The sequence below is a fragment of the Panulirus ornatus genome, chromosome 7 (assembly GCF_036320965.1).
Source record: "Panulirus ornatus isolate Po-2019 chromosome 7, ASM3632096v1, whole genome shotgun sequence".
In the NCBI taxonomy this organism is placed as follows: domain Eukaryota; kingdom Metazoa; phylum Arthropoda; class Malacostraca; order Decapoda; family Palinuridae; genus Panulirus; species Panulirus ornatus.
This window is the reverse complement of record NC_092230.1, coordinates 7,982,868-7,999,099: the sequence shown is the minus strand read 5'-3', so window position 1 is coordinate 7,999,099 and position 16,232 is coordinate 7,982,868. Positions and strand designations below refer to the sequence as shown.

The 16,232-nt window shown below is 54.7% G+C and overlaps 1 protein-coding gene across 5 annotated transcripts in view; it reads left to right on the top strand.

Moving 5' to 3' along the window:
* Nucleotides 1–16,232, top strand: part of LOC139749403 (uncharacterized) — a 172,903-nt gene that overhangs the window by 155,665 nt on the left and 1,006 nt on the right. For all 5 annotated transcript variants that reach the window (XM_071663219.1, XM_071663216.1, XM_071663218.1 and 2 more), the window contains one exon: nt 13,644–16,232. This exon is cut by the window's right edge and continues 1,006 nt beyond it. In XM_071663219.1, the coding sequence (XP_071519320.1) occupies nt 13,644–14,666 (1,023 nt within the window). In that variant the 3' untranslated portion in view covers nt 14,667–16,232. The remainder of the gene's footprint in view (nt 1–13,643) is intronic.

The window sequence follows — 16,232 nt, the reverse complement described above, 5'->3', positions numbered from 1 at the left end:
GGGGGTTGGGTCGATCCAACCCCCCCCCCCACACACCTGGGGTTGGATGGATCCAACCCCAGGCCAGGCCACCCCAGGCCTTCCAGTGTTTACTATACGTATGAATGTGTGGTGATGTATATCGCATCTGCTGTTGAATGAATACATTTATTTTTGTTATTATTATTACTATGTCTTTGTCAGTAGATGTTATCTTGTGTGGGGGGTTTGGGTTGGGTTGACCTACCACCCCCTGTGAGAGAGAGAGAGAGAGAGAGAGAGAGAGAGAGAGAGAGAGAGAGAGAGAGAGAGAGAGCGTAGGTCCGTGGAGGATTACGTTCACTTTCCCTTCTGTATCCCCCCGGGGTCGATCCGTCGACCAGGAAGTGTGTCGAAAGAAGAGGTCGAGCGACCAGGGAAGGCACATGATGACACCCACCCCTCCCCCTCACACACACACACACACACACACACACACACACACACACACACACACACACATGGATGTAAAGTTATCTGGGCATGAGGAGGTCGAGGCGTATCCTACGCCCGAAAGGGTATACGCAACATACGCTTTATTATAGATGCCAGACAGACTTTTAAGTTTTCACCCAAAAGCGACATTTTCTGTCTAGCCAGTAGACCACAAACATGGACCAAGGAATGGACAGGATTACAGTGTAGTGCATGGCATTATCCTGGTTGTCCAAGCTGGAAACTAAAGAAGACGTGGCGATTGCCAAGTGGATAAGACAGCTTAGGAAGAGATGGGTAGGGTTAGGTGTTTACATATGATACACAGGACCCATCCTTAAGGTGGGCGTGGTAGGCTGAGGGAGGGAGGACTTCGACACACCGGCATGTGGTGTGGGGGCAAGGGTTGAGGGAGTTGGGGGGGGCGAGCACAGCCGTCTAGGAAGGGTTGGGGCAGAGGTCGGTGAAGTCTTTCACAAGATAGGTCCAGCAGAAATGTGTAGGGGAGAGAGAGAGAGAGAGAGAGAGAGAGAGAGAGAGAGAGAGAGAGAGAGAGAGAGAGAGAGAGAGAGAGGCAGTTTCATTAGCGTCCCATCACTTCAGTAATTATTGGGAAGGAACAGACTCATGCAGCGACCAGAGGCGGAGGAAGGGAGTGTCTGTGTGTGTGTGGGGTAGCGTCCACCAGCACCACGACGGACAGGACCCTCCTGCCGAAGGGAAGGAGGAGGACTTCTTCCTCCTCCTCCGTCGTCAGGAGCAACAGGGTGTGTGTGGGGTAGCGGCCACCAGCACCACGACGGACAGGACCCTCCTGCCGAAGGGAAGGAGGAGGACTTCTTCCTCCTCCTCCGTCGTCAGGAGGAACAAGGGAGAGAGAGAGAGAAAGGGACCAATGAACCCCAGGGCAGGACAGGACAGGTTCAAGGCAAAGAGACTGTATTGTTCGCACGTAGCTGATCACGATGCCAGATAACCTCAGGGGAGGGAGTGTGTGTGTGTGGCTCTCAAACCCCGAAGGTGTTTTGACGTGACCTTTTACCCTTCCTGTGGCTATTGTCTGTCTAACCATTATAGGCCTAACTTATAGTAGCTGAACCCAACCCCAACCCAACCACGAACCCCAGAGGACAGACTACTACTACTACTACTACTACTACTACTACTACTACTACTACTACTACTACTACTACTACTACTACAACAACCCCTCCTTCCACACACACACACACACCCTCTACACACCACCATCCCCTCACACACATACACACACACACACACACACACACTCTCTACACACCACTATCCCCACTCTCTCTCTCTCTCTCTCTCTCTCTCTCTCTCTCTCTCTCTCTCTCTCTCTCTCTCTCTCTCTCTCTCTCTCTCTCTCTCTCACACACACACACCATGCTGAGTCCATCTTCTGCAGCAACACCTACTGCAGAAGTGACCCCACTACTGTAGAAGTGACCCACTACTGCAGAAGTGACCCCACTACTGTAGAAGTGACCCACTACTGTAGAAGTGACCTCTAATCACCCATGGACCCTCCCCTTGTTCAAGCTACCCCTACCGTTCCTTCAGACACGACCAGTACACGTCTGGAACACACTAGCATGACCAGGAACAGCATTTTAAGTACCGTACGCCAACAATGTAGTTCTAACGTTACATATCTGTTGCGTAAGAAGGCCACCACCCCCCTACCCCCCCTCCTACGCTTGACCACGTGACCCAGCCATATACGCCTGAAGCGTAGTTCCCAAAAAAAAAAAAAAACTTGCGTTGGTAAGCCTCTCTCCTCCCATGATGGCCTGGCCACAGCAATATACCATACCCACTGGAACATATTGCCCTCAAAACCCCCAGCATATCAAAGGGGGGGAGCGGCGCCCCCCCCTGAGCTTAACGTGTGTGTGTGTGTGTGTGTGTGTGTGTGTGTGTGTGTGTGTGTGTCCTGTCATACGTGGTCGAATTTGTTATGAATGTGTGCTAGGTTAGTGGCAGTTGTGGGTGTTGGCAGGTGAGGGTAGTGGTGTTGGTAGGTGAGGGGTATATGTGGTGTTGGTAGGTGAGGGGTATTAGTGGTGTTGGCAGGTGAGGGGTATTAGTGGTGTTGGCTGGTGAGGGTATTAGTGGTGCTGGCAGGTGAGGGGTATTAGTGGTGTTGGCAGGTGAGGGGTATTAATGGTGTTGGCAGGTGAGAGTTAGTAGTGGTGCTGGCAGGTGAGGGTATAGGTGGTGTTGGCAGGTGAGGGTATAAGTGGTGTTGGCAGGTGAGAGTTAGTAGTGGTGCTGGCAGGTGAGGGGTATTAGTGGTGTTGGCAGGTGAGGGGTATTAGTGGTGTTGGCAGGTGAGGGGTATTAGTGGTGTTGGCAGGTGAGGGGTATTAGTGGTGTTGGCAGGTGAGGGGTATTAGTGGTGTTGGCAGGTGAGGGGTATTAGTGGTGTTGGCAGGTGAGGGGTATTAGTGGTGTTGGCAGGTGAGGGGTATTAGTGGTGTTGGCAGGTGAGAGTTAGTAGTGGTGCTGGCAGGTGAGGGGTATTAGTGGTGTTGGCAGGTGAGGGGTATTAGTGGTGCTGGCAGGTGAGGGGTATTAGTGGTGCTGGCAGGTGAGGGGTATTAGTGGTGTTGGCAGGTGAGGGGTATTAGTGGTGTTGGCAGGTGAGGGGTATTAGTGGTGTTGGCAGGTGAGGGGTATTAGTGGTTGTTGGCAGGTGAGGGGTATTAGTGGTGTTGGCAGGTGAGGGGTATTAGTGGTGTTGGCAGGTGAGAGTTAGTAGTGGTGCTGGCAGGTGAGGGGTATTAGTGGTGCTGGCAGGTGAGGGGTATTAGTGGTGTTGGCAGGTGGTGGTGGTGGTAGTGGTGTTGGCAGGTGGTGGTGGTGGTAGTGGTGGTGTTGGCAGGTGAGGGGTATTAGTGGTGCTGGCAGGTGAGGGGTATTAGTGGTGCTGGCAGGTGAGGGGTATTAGTGGTGCTGGCAGGTGAGGGTATTAGTGGTGTTGGTAGGTGAGGGGTATTAGTGGTGTTGGCAGGTGAGGGGTATTAGTGGTGTTGGCAGGTGAGGGGTATTAGTGGTGTTGGCAGGTGAGGGTATTAGTGGTGTTGGCAGGTGAGGGGTATTAGTGGTGTTGGCAGGTGAGGGTATTAGTGGTGTTGGCAGGTGAGGGGTATTAGTGGTGTTGGCAGGTGAGGGGTATTAGTGGTGTTGGCAGGTGGTGGTGGTAGTGGTGGCTGGCGACCTTGTATTCCCGGATGCACCTGGGATGAAAGCTGGAGATGACCCCCTCCCCAACCCCCTCCCCCTCCCCCCTACCTCCTCCTCCATCCCCAACCCCCCCTCCCCAACCCCCCCTCCCCGTGCCCCCCCCTCCCCGCCCCCTTATTTGCTTCCCACTTTCTCCCCGCCACCGCCATGCCCCTCCCCCCCCTCCCCTTCCCCACGGTCTCCTCCTCCTCCTCCTCCTCCTCCTCCTCCTCATCCTCCTCCTCATCCTCCTCTGCCACCTCCTCCTCCCCCCCACACACACACACCTCCTCTCCTCCCCTCTCTCTCTCTCTCTCTCTCTCTCTCTCTCTCTCTTTCTCTCTCTCTCCATACTACTACTCCCATCTCCCCCTTCTCCATATGATCGCCCCTTCCCCTCCCATCCCCTCCCTTCCCCTCCCCTCCCCTCCCCTCCCCTCCCCTCCCCTCCCCCTTCCCTGGTAGACAGCCACCGACCAGGGAGGAGGAGGAGATGGGAGGGGGGGTATATTATCGCCCCCCCCCCCCCGCTCGCCTGGGTATCGAAGGAGGTGGGGGGTGAGTGAGGTGGGGGAGGTGGGGTGTTGGTGACGCATGCCCATCCATCCAGCCAGCCAAGACTTCAGTGGCTGTCTAGTGTCACTCTTGTGGCCCCGAGTTCCCGTCTTTTTCTTCCTGACCCACCACACACACACACACATACACACACACACACACACACACACACACACACACACACACACACACACACACACACACTTCGTCCTTCCTACATATTTCTATCCACCCCCCCTCCCCCTTCCCCTTCCTACCCGAGAGAGAGAGAGAGAGAGAGAGAGAGAGAGGTCATGCCCCATGGGACTGTGGGTCAGGCGAGGTCGGGGTCACAGGGCGGTGTTCACCTCCCCCTTCCATCCCCCCGCATTACCCCCCCCCCCCGTGTGTGTGTGTGTGTGTGTGGGTGTGTGGGTGTGTGTGGGTGGGGGGTGTGTGTGGGTGGGTGTGTGTGTGTGTGTGTGGATGGGGGGTGTGTGTGGGTGGGGTGTGTGTGTGTGGGTGTGTGTGTGTGTGTGTGGATGTGTGTGTGTGTGTGTGTGTGTGTGTCTGTGTCTACTCCATTGGTCCTGGCTGGGTACAGACACGTCTGTCTTGTCTGTCTCTCTGTCTGGCCCTCGCTGTATCCCGTCCGTCTGTATGTGTGTGTCAAGACACACTGTAATGTTCCTGTGGTTTCCAAAACATTTTTGTGGTCACTACTTCACACTCGAATGTGTATGTTGCTTTAGTCTTCTTGTGAGGAGGAGAAGGAAGGGTTTGTGTAGTGATGATATGTATTTTTAATGTGTTTTTTTTGATTTTCCAAAAGAAGGAACAGAGAAGGGGGCCATGTGAGAATATTCCCTCAAAAGGCCCAGTCCTCTTGTTCTTAACGCTACCTCGCTAATGCGGGAAATGGCGAATAGTATGAAAAAAAATATATATATATTTACGATTTGTGATTTTGTCATTTATTGTCTCGTGTGATTTTTTTGTGAGATCAATTTTTAATTATTTTTTTTCTCGGTGGTTTGAGAAAAGACAATTGGCCATCGGCGTGGCTGGAACTGTGTTGTCACACTTATTATTATTATTTATTATTATTGTTATTGTTATTGTTGTTGTTATGCTGTAGAAGAGAGGGTCTGGCTCAGAGAGTCTTGGTAGAACGTAGATACAGACGTTTCAATAGCGTAGACTTCGTGTATGTGCGTGTGTTTGTGTGTACACACGTTCACAACCCCACACGTACAGCAGGTCTAAGGGTGTGTGTGTGGGGGTGTGTGGACGACCTACCAGGCTGCGCTGCGCAGCTGTAAGGCGCAGCGGAGGACCACAGCAGTCCTGCGTCAAGCACTAGATTGGGTTTTTCACAAACGCCGACTTGACTTCTGCTTCGCTACAGTGTGTCTGAAGGGCCGAAGGGCGTGGGGGGGCTAGGCCAGGTCTTGTTGCTCCTGGATGTGGAAGGTGTTTCTTCTTTGTGTTGTGTTGTGGTGTGTGTGTGTGTGTGTGTGTGTGTGTGTGTGTGTGTGTATAGTTCCATGGTACCATTATCATCACTTCTCGTGTGGAGAGAACTCGTGGCAACTTTCTAACTCTTCAGTTCGGTCATGTGTAGGTTTGGCGTCAGCACAAGACGGGTGGAGGGTGTGGTGTGGTGGGGGGATCATATTCATGTTAGCTAACTAAGGTCGGGCTGGAGGGCGGTATGATCAGTTTCTCTTGTCTCGTCTTGAGGTTCTCGCAGAATCCAGCCTGTTCTCTTTTGGATGAGGAGACGGAAGGCAGTACTTTCTTTCTTCTTGTGTGTGTGTGTGATTTTGAAGGTCGAAGGGTTGGGGGTGACATGGCCGAGTGATAATGATGATGATCCTTGGTATTTTACGTGTTTCTGTGATGAAAGTTTGTGTGTGTGTCTCTGTGTCTGTGTCGTTAGTGACTGTCTCTCGGTGTGGTGTGAGGGGCACTACACGGTGTGGTGTGTGAGGGGCACTACACGGTGTGGTGTGTGAGGGGCACTACACGGTGTGGTGTGAGGGGCACTACACGGTGTGGTGTGTGAGGGGCACTGCACGGTGTGGTGTGTGAGGGGCACTGCACGGTGTGGTGTGAGGGGCACTACACAGTGTCGTGTCAGGGGCACTACACGGTGTGGTGTCAGGGGCATTGCACGGTGTGGTGAGGTGAGGGTGGTGAGGGAGCGAGGAGGGAGTGTGTGTGTGTGTGGTATACACACACACACACAGGTGGAGGAGGGTTTCGTTCGTCCTTCCTCTTCCTCCTCCTTTATTTCCTCCTGTACCTACCTTCCTGACTACCGGTGGCGTAGAGAGAGAGAGAGAGAGAGAGAGAGAGAGAGAGAGAGAGAGAGAGAGAGAGAGAGCCCGCCCTGCCTCGCGCTGGCCTGCAAGAGTTTGATGTATATTCTGATCATCTCGACCTCCTCCTGGTGCTGGTGGTACTGATCTCTCTCTCTCTCTCTCCTCCTCCTCATATTTTTTTTGCGGGTGTCTTGTGTTCTTTGAAGTTCGTTCTACATTTACTCGCCGTCCTTCTTGTGCTGCCTTTCCTCCAGCAGAAGCGAGGAGGAAGAAGAGGAAGAGGAGGAGGAGGAGGAGGAGGAGCGAAGGCTTGCATCGAGGGAGGGAGGATCGGTCGGGTCTTGGTGGGTGAGGTAGCGTCTGGTGGTGGTGCCTCCGTCCCTCCCTCCCCAGCTCTGTTCTTGGGGAAAGTTGGACGTCGGACCTTATCCAACTTTCGCTGGGTCAACAGGCGCCACTCTCGCCCCCTCGACCCCTGCTGGGAGGAGGTAGTGGGGATGGGAGGGGTGTGTGTGGAGAGAGGAGGAGGAGGAGGTGGTTGGTTCTGGGGCTGTAGTCGTGTGGGGGGCGCGCGGGGTGGCGGAAGGGTGACGGGTAGGAAGGGAAGGGGGGTGGAAGAGAAGAAGAGGGTCGTTCGGTGTGTTTAGTGATGACTAGAACAAGAGAGATAAGGCGTGTCGCTGGCTGTGGTTGAGGGGGGGGGGGGCGACGGAGGGAGAGAGATAAGAGAAAGTGCGGAGGGAAAGAAAGTAAACTGGAAAACGGTGACGGTGGACGTGGTGGCCTTCCCTGGTGGTTGTGTGAGAGCCAGTGATGTATATCCCCGTGTGCTAGGCGCCTAGCCAGCCGATAACACACACACACACACACACACACACACACACACACACACACACACACACACACACACACACTCCCTCAGCATGGCCCTGGATGTGTGGTTAGTACGACCAGGAGAACAGGTCTAGTTTAGTTAGTTAGTTAGTAAGTGGTACCTACTTAACCCCCCCCCCCCCTTACCTGTTGGAGTGTTGAGTTGCGACCCCGCCGGTAATGGGGGGGGGGGGGTAGGTGTGTGTGTGTGTGTGTGTGTGTGTGTTTGGTGGGGGTAATGGGGGGGGGGTTGTTGTTCTAGGGTTGTTTTTGTTGTTACTAGGAGATGGAGAAGCGCTGGCCGGATTGGGGAGAGAGAGAGAGAGAGAGAGAGAGAGAGAGAGGTGAGGGTAGTGGTGGGTTGAGGAGTGAGTGAGTGAGGGTAGTGGGAGGTGGAGGGAGGGAAGAGGAGCCACCATGTGTAAGACGATATTAATGTTGACGGTGCGCGGCAGTAGAGGAGCAGCTAGGCTTGCTGGGTCTGGCCTCCTCCTCCTGCTCCTCCTCCTCCTCCTCCTGCTGCTCCTCCTCCTCCTCCTCCTCCTCCTGGTGGTGGTGCCTCCCTCCCTCCCTCCCTCCCTCGTCAGGCAGGCCTCGCCACGCTAGGCCCTTCTTCCCCTCACGCAACTTTCTCCCTCTTGCTCCTGATCCGCGCGTCTCTCTCTCTCTCTCCACCCATGTCTGCCCTTCCTCGTGTGGTGTGGTAGGAGGCCTGATGTGGTGTGGTATGGCTGATGTGGTGTGGTGTGGTGTGGCTGGCGTGGTGTGGTGTGGTGTGGCAGGCCAGGTGTGGTGTGGTGTGGCAGGCGTGCTGTGGTGTGGTGTGGCGTGGCAGCCCTGCTGTGGTGTGGTGTGGTGTGGCTGGCGTGCTGTGGTGTGGTGTGGTGGTGGGAGCAGCAGCAAGTGTAGCATGGCAGCCGAGAGAAAGTGTACAGAGGAGGAGGGGGTTAGTGGAGCGATACAGACTGCCGCTCTCACACACACACACACACACACGCACACATCCTGATGACTCTCTCTCTCTCTCTCTCTCTCTCTCTCTCTCTCTCCCACGTCAAAAATGCTGTCAGACACACGAGAAAGCCCACGTATTGGGAAAGGTGGGGTGTGGGTGGGGCAGAGACACTCTGTGTATCTGTAATATATCAGGAAGAATGAGGAATGTATATATATATGTGTGTGTGTGTGTGTGTGTGTGGCACATGTTGTATACATTTGAAACAAGAGACTGTTGTCCTATGATGGTTCAGTGGGAGATGAAGGCCCCTCGCCCCCCCTCCCCGTCCCCACCTCCCCGGGAGGAGGAGGAGGGGGGGTGATGGCGTGCGGGGGCCCCGCCATTATGTAAGGGACGTGGTGGGGGTGGGTCGTGTGGTGGCATCATCAACAGAGAAACTGTGGTGCTCTTCATCATCAGGCGGGTCGACCAGCACGCCAAGGGTGCTTGCTGGTCGATCGACCAGCACGGTAAGGGTGTGGGTTGGTCGATCGACCAGCACGGCACTGGGGGTGGGTTAGTTGATCGACCAGCACGGCTTGGTTGTGGGCTTGGTCGATCGACCAGCACGGCAAGGGTGTGGGTTGGTCGATCGACCAGCACGGCACTGGGGGTGGGTTGGTCGATCGACCAGCACGGCACTGGGTGTGGGTTAGTCGATCGACCAGCACGGCACTGGTGTGGGTTGGTCGATCGACCAGCACGGCACTGGGGGTGGGTTGGTCGATCGACCAGCACGGCACGGGTATGGGTTGGTCGATCGACCAGCACGGCACTGGGGGTGGGTTAGTTGATCGACCAGCACGGCTTGGTTGTGGGCTTGGTCGATCGACCAGCACGGCAAGGGTGTGGGTTGGTCGATCGACCAGCACGGCACTGGGGGTGGGTTGGTCGATCGACCAGCACGGCACTGGAGGTGGGCTGGTCGATCGACCAGCACGGCACTGGAGGTGGGCTGGTCGATCGACCAGCACGGGTGGGTTGGCACTGTCCTGAGGCAGGACTTTGTGTAAGGTAATGTGTGGTGGGCAAGTGGGTCCTCTCCTATGGCAAGCTGGTAGTGTGTGCGTGTGTGTGTGTGTGTGTGTGTGTGTGTGTGTGTGTGTGTGTGTCTGTCTGTCTGTGTGTCACCCGCCTTAGCTGTATCACTCACATGGTGTGGCACAGCGGGTGACACACAGGGGGCGCTGCCCCCTGACCACGGGGGAAGTTGGATGTCTAAGGGAGGAGGGGGGAAGGGTCTTTCTCAAGGACGAGGGAAGGGGGGGCGGTGGGTGGGTGGTTGGCTGGTTGGTTGGTTGCTGACGACCATGTGGTTGGTGTGGTGGTGGTGGTTGGGTGATGGTGGGAGAAAGTGTCGAGAATTCTCTTAAGATTTCTTGAGCGACAGCGGGAGGATGGGAGAGGAGGGAGGGTAGGATGGGGGGGGGGGTGAGCGGGCGCTTGGCTTGCCTTAGGGGGGGAGGGGAGGAGGAGGGAAGAAGGAGGAGGAGGGGGAAGTTGTGGGTGAGGAGGAGGGTGAGTATGTGAGGAGGAGGGGGAAGTTGTGGGTGGGGAGGAGGGTGAGTATGTGAGGAGGAGGGGGAAGTTGTGGGTGAGGAGGAGGGTGAGTATGTATGTTTGTGTATATATATGAAGGCAGTGTCTTCATGAGGTCGATCGTAAATGCTGTGTGTGCTGTGTTGTGTGCCTGGGGTACGTCCGGTGTGGGGAGGGGGTGTGTGTGGGGGAGGAGGGGGGGATGATACAGGTCGTGGCCATGGGTACATGGAGGAGGAGGAGGAAGAGGAGGAGGGGGGGGGGAAGAGTCACACACACACACACACACACACAGACACACACACACACACACACCTCCTCCTCCTCCACAGCTGGACAGCCCCACTGTGGAAAGTTTGTCCACTAGGATTTATGTAGATAGATAGATAGATAGATGGTGGGTTGGTGTGTGTGTATGTGTGTAGATAGATAGATAGATGGTGGTGTGTCTGTGTTGTGTGTGTGTGTGTGTGTGTGTTCGTCCTGGCCTTCTGCAGTAGTAGATGTGGTCTGTGATGTGGTGTTGGCCGGGCACCTATGACTGCCCTCACTGACCCCATCCTGCACTAACCACCATCACCTCCTCTTCCCTCACCTCCCCTCACCTCTTCCCTCGTCTGTCACCCACTCTAGAACCCCCCCTCCCTCCCCAGCACCCCCCACTCCACACACACTGCACGTTGACACAGTGCGGTGGGTGGGCGTGCGGGGGTGTGGATGTGGGTGTGTGGGAGGGAACGCGACGCTGCGTTCATAAGAGCTTCACTGATCATATTGGCGGCGTGCGCCTCGTGCTATAATAGGGAGAGAAGAGAGAGAGAGATTAGACAGGCAACCACGTATGATTTACCTCGAAGGTAGTGCAAGAGTAGACGGTACGTGTAGACAGTAGTAGGACGGGGGAGAAGAAGAAAAAAAATTGACGTGGTGGTGGAGGACGAAAGGAGGAAAAGAAATGGATAGTGTTGGGGGGGGAATGTGGGAGTGGTGGTGTGGGGGGATTGTGTGGGGGGGGTGGTTAGAGAAAGGCCATTGACAAGGGCGTGGGGCGGGGTGGGTGGGTGTGGGTAGAAGAGTACTCGGGTTACTGTGTAAACAGAATGTATTGAAATTACCCTTAGTACGTACAGTGTGGTACATTGTAACCCCATGGGACAGAAGGAGGAGGAGGAGGGAGACTTGGGGCTGTTGGTCATCAGCTGACGGGGAGACAGCGTGAGGTCTGTGTTGCCCCGGCTAGTCTGTGGCTGGCTTAGGGGGCGAGCACAGTGGGGCGCGGTTGGGGGGGCGTCATGGCAACCGCGCACCAGAGGGACGTGGGAGAAAGAACCCCATGCCATGGAGATGGGAGAATACGAGAGAGAGAGAGAGAGAGAGAGAGAGAGAGAGAGAGAGAGAGAGAGAGAGACATGGGCCATGGTGGAGCACTGTCTCTCTTGACTTGTACTTCGAATAGCTGAGCTTCGCCAGGAAGGACACAGTTCGTCTCCTTGACTATATCTCTTTTCAAGTGTGGGACTTGGTATAGCAAAAGGGGACTTAAAAAGTTCATTAAGAATATCACGTTAACATGAGGAAAGAGACAAGGCAATTTGTCACAGAGGAAAAGACATGTAAACACGTGTAGAAGCGATGTAAACACTTGTCAAACCCTCGACAACACTCTTAGAACCCTTTTTTTAAACTTGTAAACACTCGTAGTATCCTTAACTTCTATACACTCTACGCTTGTTTGTTGCCCGCAACGGATGACGAAACTGTCGACTTGGGAAATATTACAGTGACTCTTCACGCCGCCTCCTCCTCCTCTTCCTCATCCCCCTTGATGGTCCTCCCGCGTTATGAACACCATGGTCTCTTACTGGTCACATCTGAAATCATTAACAAATCTTTTTTTTTTCTACTGGTGTGGGGAGAAGTGGTCCCCACTCTGCCCTGAAATTTGGTTAAGCGCCCCTGCCCATCTCTTGTGAGTAGCAGCCTCGTGTCCAGTACCCGGTCTGTAGACTTTAGAAGCCACTAGGGATGACAGTCCTGTTGTTTTCACTGATCTGTGTCAGGTTGTATGGAGGGTTGTAGTAGTAGGTTGTAGGTACGAGGGGCGCCTTCTTGTAGCCGGACACCTTCAGGTGGGTCTTGGACTCCCTCCCTCCATACGAGAGGCGGTGACCAGCCACAGAAACTCTGGAGGTTTCTCCTCATCTGCATCACATCCTTCAACTGCCTCCTCCTCCTCCTCCTCTCCTCACTCATATATACCTCCATGCCACTCCGCCTCACTTGAGTGGGTAACTCCTCACTGGATAGTCTTGTCTCGCTTCGTCACTCCACCACACCAGGTCGCAACTCCACCTCCCTCGCCCTCAAGTCGTCCGGCATCATCTTGGTAGGACTTGTTGTCAGGGTGGACGATGGGGCGTTGTGGTGCGTCGTCAGCGTGAGGAGGCGAGTGTTGTGGTTGTGGTGGTCAGGTGGTGGGGGAGGTGGTGGTAATAGTGGTTGTTGGTTGTTCTTTTATCATGTGCGGTGTTGTAGTTGGGTTGTAGGTGGTGTTCTGGTGTTTATTATCACCGTCAGTGTGGTGTTGTGTCTGGTGTCAGTTGCGTGGTGGTGTTTCATTGCTGATGGTGGCGCCTGGGGGCGGTGGTGGCGGAGGAGGAGGGAGCTAGGAGGGAGTGTCTGTGGCGGCGGCAGTGGAGGGAGGGAGGGAGGGGGTGGTTGGTGCCTCCCACTCCCTCCTCGTCCTGACGTGGCCGCTCCCAGGCCCCAGCTCCTCCGCCTCCTCCTCCTCCTCCTCCTCCTCCACCGTTCATGATCCTGGCTGTGTACAGTTTAACAGATGTTCAGATACCCCCGCCTCCTGCAGGAGGAGGGTAGGTGGGCGGGTGGGGCGCCTGTTGCAGGAGGAGGGTAGTAGGTAGGTGGGTGGGGCGCCTCCTTCAGGAGGAGGGTAGTAGGTAGGTGGGTGGGGGCGTCTCCTTCAGGAGGAGGAGGGTATGTGGATAGGATGCATCCTGGAGGACCAGGTTCTTGGAGAGGAAGGCAAGTTACTGGAAGACTGGCGGTGCTTGCTACGTCTGGGAGGCCCCCAGTGTGTAACATACGGAAGCCAAACAGTGATGAAGGTGACGTGGCAGAACTCAAAGGCTTTTATCGTGGCGGGAAGTCTTTCACTGCAGACTGTGTCGCGCCTGGGGGAGGCTAGAAGGTTGGGGGGGGGGGTGTGTGGAGGTGGGGGCGTCTCTCTGGGGCCTACCACCGCCACCCGTCTTCGCTGGAGTGGAGGCAGTTTCTGTACCCCCGTCATGTGTGGAGAGGGTGGTGACTGTTGTCATGCTACGATGTGTCAAGTGTTGTGGTGGTTGTGTGTGTGTGTGTGGCTATGTTTTACGCATGTCTTCTCACTTCATCATCTGACTTTGACTTTGAGCAATACTGACGAGACGCGTCTGGCTTAAAAGACACACACGAACTCTTATGTATTTATATATATGTATTTACCACCTTGTGCAGTTTGCGGCTCCAGCCTGTTGTGTTCAATGATGATTGTGTCGCGCTGTGTATATCCAGCATGTATTGGGTGTATATATATATACTGGCCATATACGAAGGCCCGGATAAAGGTTTTTTTTTTTATATTAATGTTTTTTTTTTGTTGTTTTTCGTTACAGACTGTGTTGCGTGCCCGGTGGGATGTTCGTGACATGGATCACAAAGCTGTGGGCGGCCACCTGCCCCTCAGCAAGAGGAACTCCACCCCCGTTGGAGCCTCCCTGGCCACGCACCCAACCCAGGCCCAGTTCCTACACGCCCACGCAGCCAAAGCCGCGCTCACGCCCATAGAGCCACCCAACCAACACCGCCGCCTGGATCGCTCACACTCCGAGCCAGTCAAAGGGGGAGAGGTTCGCCAAGCCAACTCCTCCCGCTACAAGACGGAACTCTGCCGCCCCTTTGAGGAGAACGGCTTCTGCAAGTACGGTGACAAGTGCCAGTTCGCCCACGGCCACGCCGAGCTGCGCACCTTGTCCCGCCATCCCAAGTACAAGACCGAGCTGTGCCGTACGTTCCATACTATTGGCTTCTGTCCATACGGCCCGCGGTGCCACTTCATCCACAACGCTGAGGAAAGACGGGGGCCCACGGGCTTCCCCTCCTCCCACCCACCACTCTCACCCAAGAGCTCCTTCACCACCGGCCACCCGGCATTCTCCAGACCCCATATGCTATACATGGGTGGTTCCAGCCTGGCACCGCTAGGCTCTGCTGCAGATTCCCCCTCTCCACCCGCCTCGCTCCACGGCTCGCCCACCTCATCTGGCGGATCATTCTTTGACGACGCCTTCACCCTCTTCCCCGGCGGGTGTGGCCTGGCCACTGCCAAGGGCTTCTTGGACGGGCTTTCGGTCGGCCTCGGGTCTACCGGGCTAGGCGGAGGACCCGGTTCCCCTGGCGGGTCTTCCTGCGGTGGCCGTGCCCTCAGCGAGCTAGACCTGGTACGAGAAGGTACCCTGCTCTCCCTAGCTGGACTGGACACGCCGCCCATAAGTCCCGTCGAGTCCCTGGCCGGAGACCTGGACTCGCTCTCCCTCTCCTCTTCTCACTCTGCCTCCCCAATCCCAGTCACCAGCGCTCTCGATATCTCGCGCTCCTTGCGCCTGCCCATCTTCGAGCAGCTGTGTGAACAAGATTAAGATAGCCAGTCGCTGGCCCAGTGGTCGCAAAAGCTCAATTTGTGATAGTGTCGGCCACGGGCAGGGTAACGTGGGCGTCTTAGTCATGCATGTTTGTGAGTGGCTCATGGTTTAGGGCGCGCCCACAACCTGGCTCCGTCACCTTACCCATAGTGACCAAGGAGGGGAAAAAAAAAGAATTGGGCCTCGTCCACCATCAAAATTCCTTGGTGGAACGAACCCACCCTTCCACTCCTACACACACACACACACACACACACACACACACAGCCAAGCCAGGATGGCCGCCCTCATCCACTGAAGTGATTAGAGAGAGAGAGAGAGAGAGACTGAGACTTGAGGTATTGTGGTATGACATGACGTAAGTCGCCCACTGCTGCTGCCCCACACTCTTGTACAGCATGAAGTAGATGATTGTGCCTACGTCCCCCCCCACCCCACCCCCCCATTCCCCTCCCTTCCCCCCCACCCCCCTCCGCCCCTCGGAAATCCGCCTTCGCCCATGTACTGCTTGTGATATTGCGACGCCCTTTGGGTGCCTGCTACCTTAGAGTTTATAAAAGGTTTGGTGAGGTTTGGGGTGGCGGCGGAGGGGTGTGGTGTGTGTGTTGGGGGTGTGTGTGGTGGTGGTGGTGGTGTCTGGGAAATTCCTTTCACCATAAGTTTCCCCCTTTTTTTTTTTTGTGTACAGAACAAAGTTCCATTTGAGTTTTTTTTTTTTCTCCCTTTTTTGTTTGTAATTACGAAAGAACTGCTTGTATTTATGTAATTTATTTATTTGAGTGAAGTAGAAAAGAAGTAATTTATGTTTGTACTATATCTAGATGCCATAACAGTTTGTGTTATTATCCAATTTGCTGCCTCTCATTTTTGTAACCAGTTGATATAGGATGCATCCTTAATCTGACACCTCCGCTTTATCCAGCATATAATTATATATAATTATATATGATACATATGATATATATATATATATATATATATATATATATATATATATATATATATATATATATATATATATTAACTTATGGTAACCGACATATCTGCAAAGACTTAAGCCGTTCGTAGATTAGGTAAAGGGGCTGTGACCATAGTGTATGTGTGTTTATGTGTGTGTAGTTGTTGGGATTGCCTCCCCCCCACTGGACGAGCTTTGGTGTTAAGTCGACCTCGCCTCTCCCTCCGTCTCGCCCAGGTCACTCGACCTAACCACCGATCGACCAGTCGTCCTCGTCGTCTGGTGGTAAATGAGTCGACCTCTGGGTTTACCATCGTAATCACCTTCCTCCAATTAGGGTGGTGATGATGTCGCTTGTTCGACCCTAAACCCCTCCCTCTACAGGGGAGGTGGTGGTTGGCGTCAAATCGACCCCCTCCCCTTTCCCCCTTCTCCTCTCCCCGCCCCCCTCAGTGTTACTGAAGAGGGGGGGAGAGGCTGGGGGTAGCTTTAGGCTTGGGGAGGGGGCGTCGTCCAGGGGTGAGGAGGAGGAGGAGGAGGTGGGTGGTGGGGTTGGGAGGTGTATGTATGTATGTATGTGTCACATGGTCGAGCTGGGCCATTCA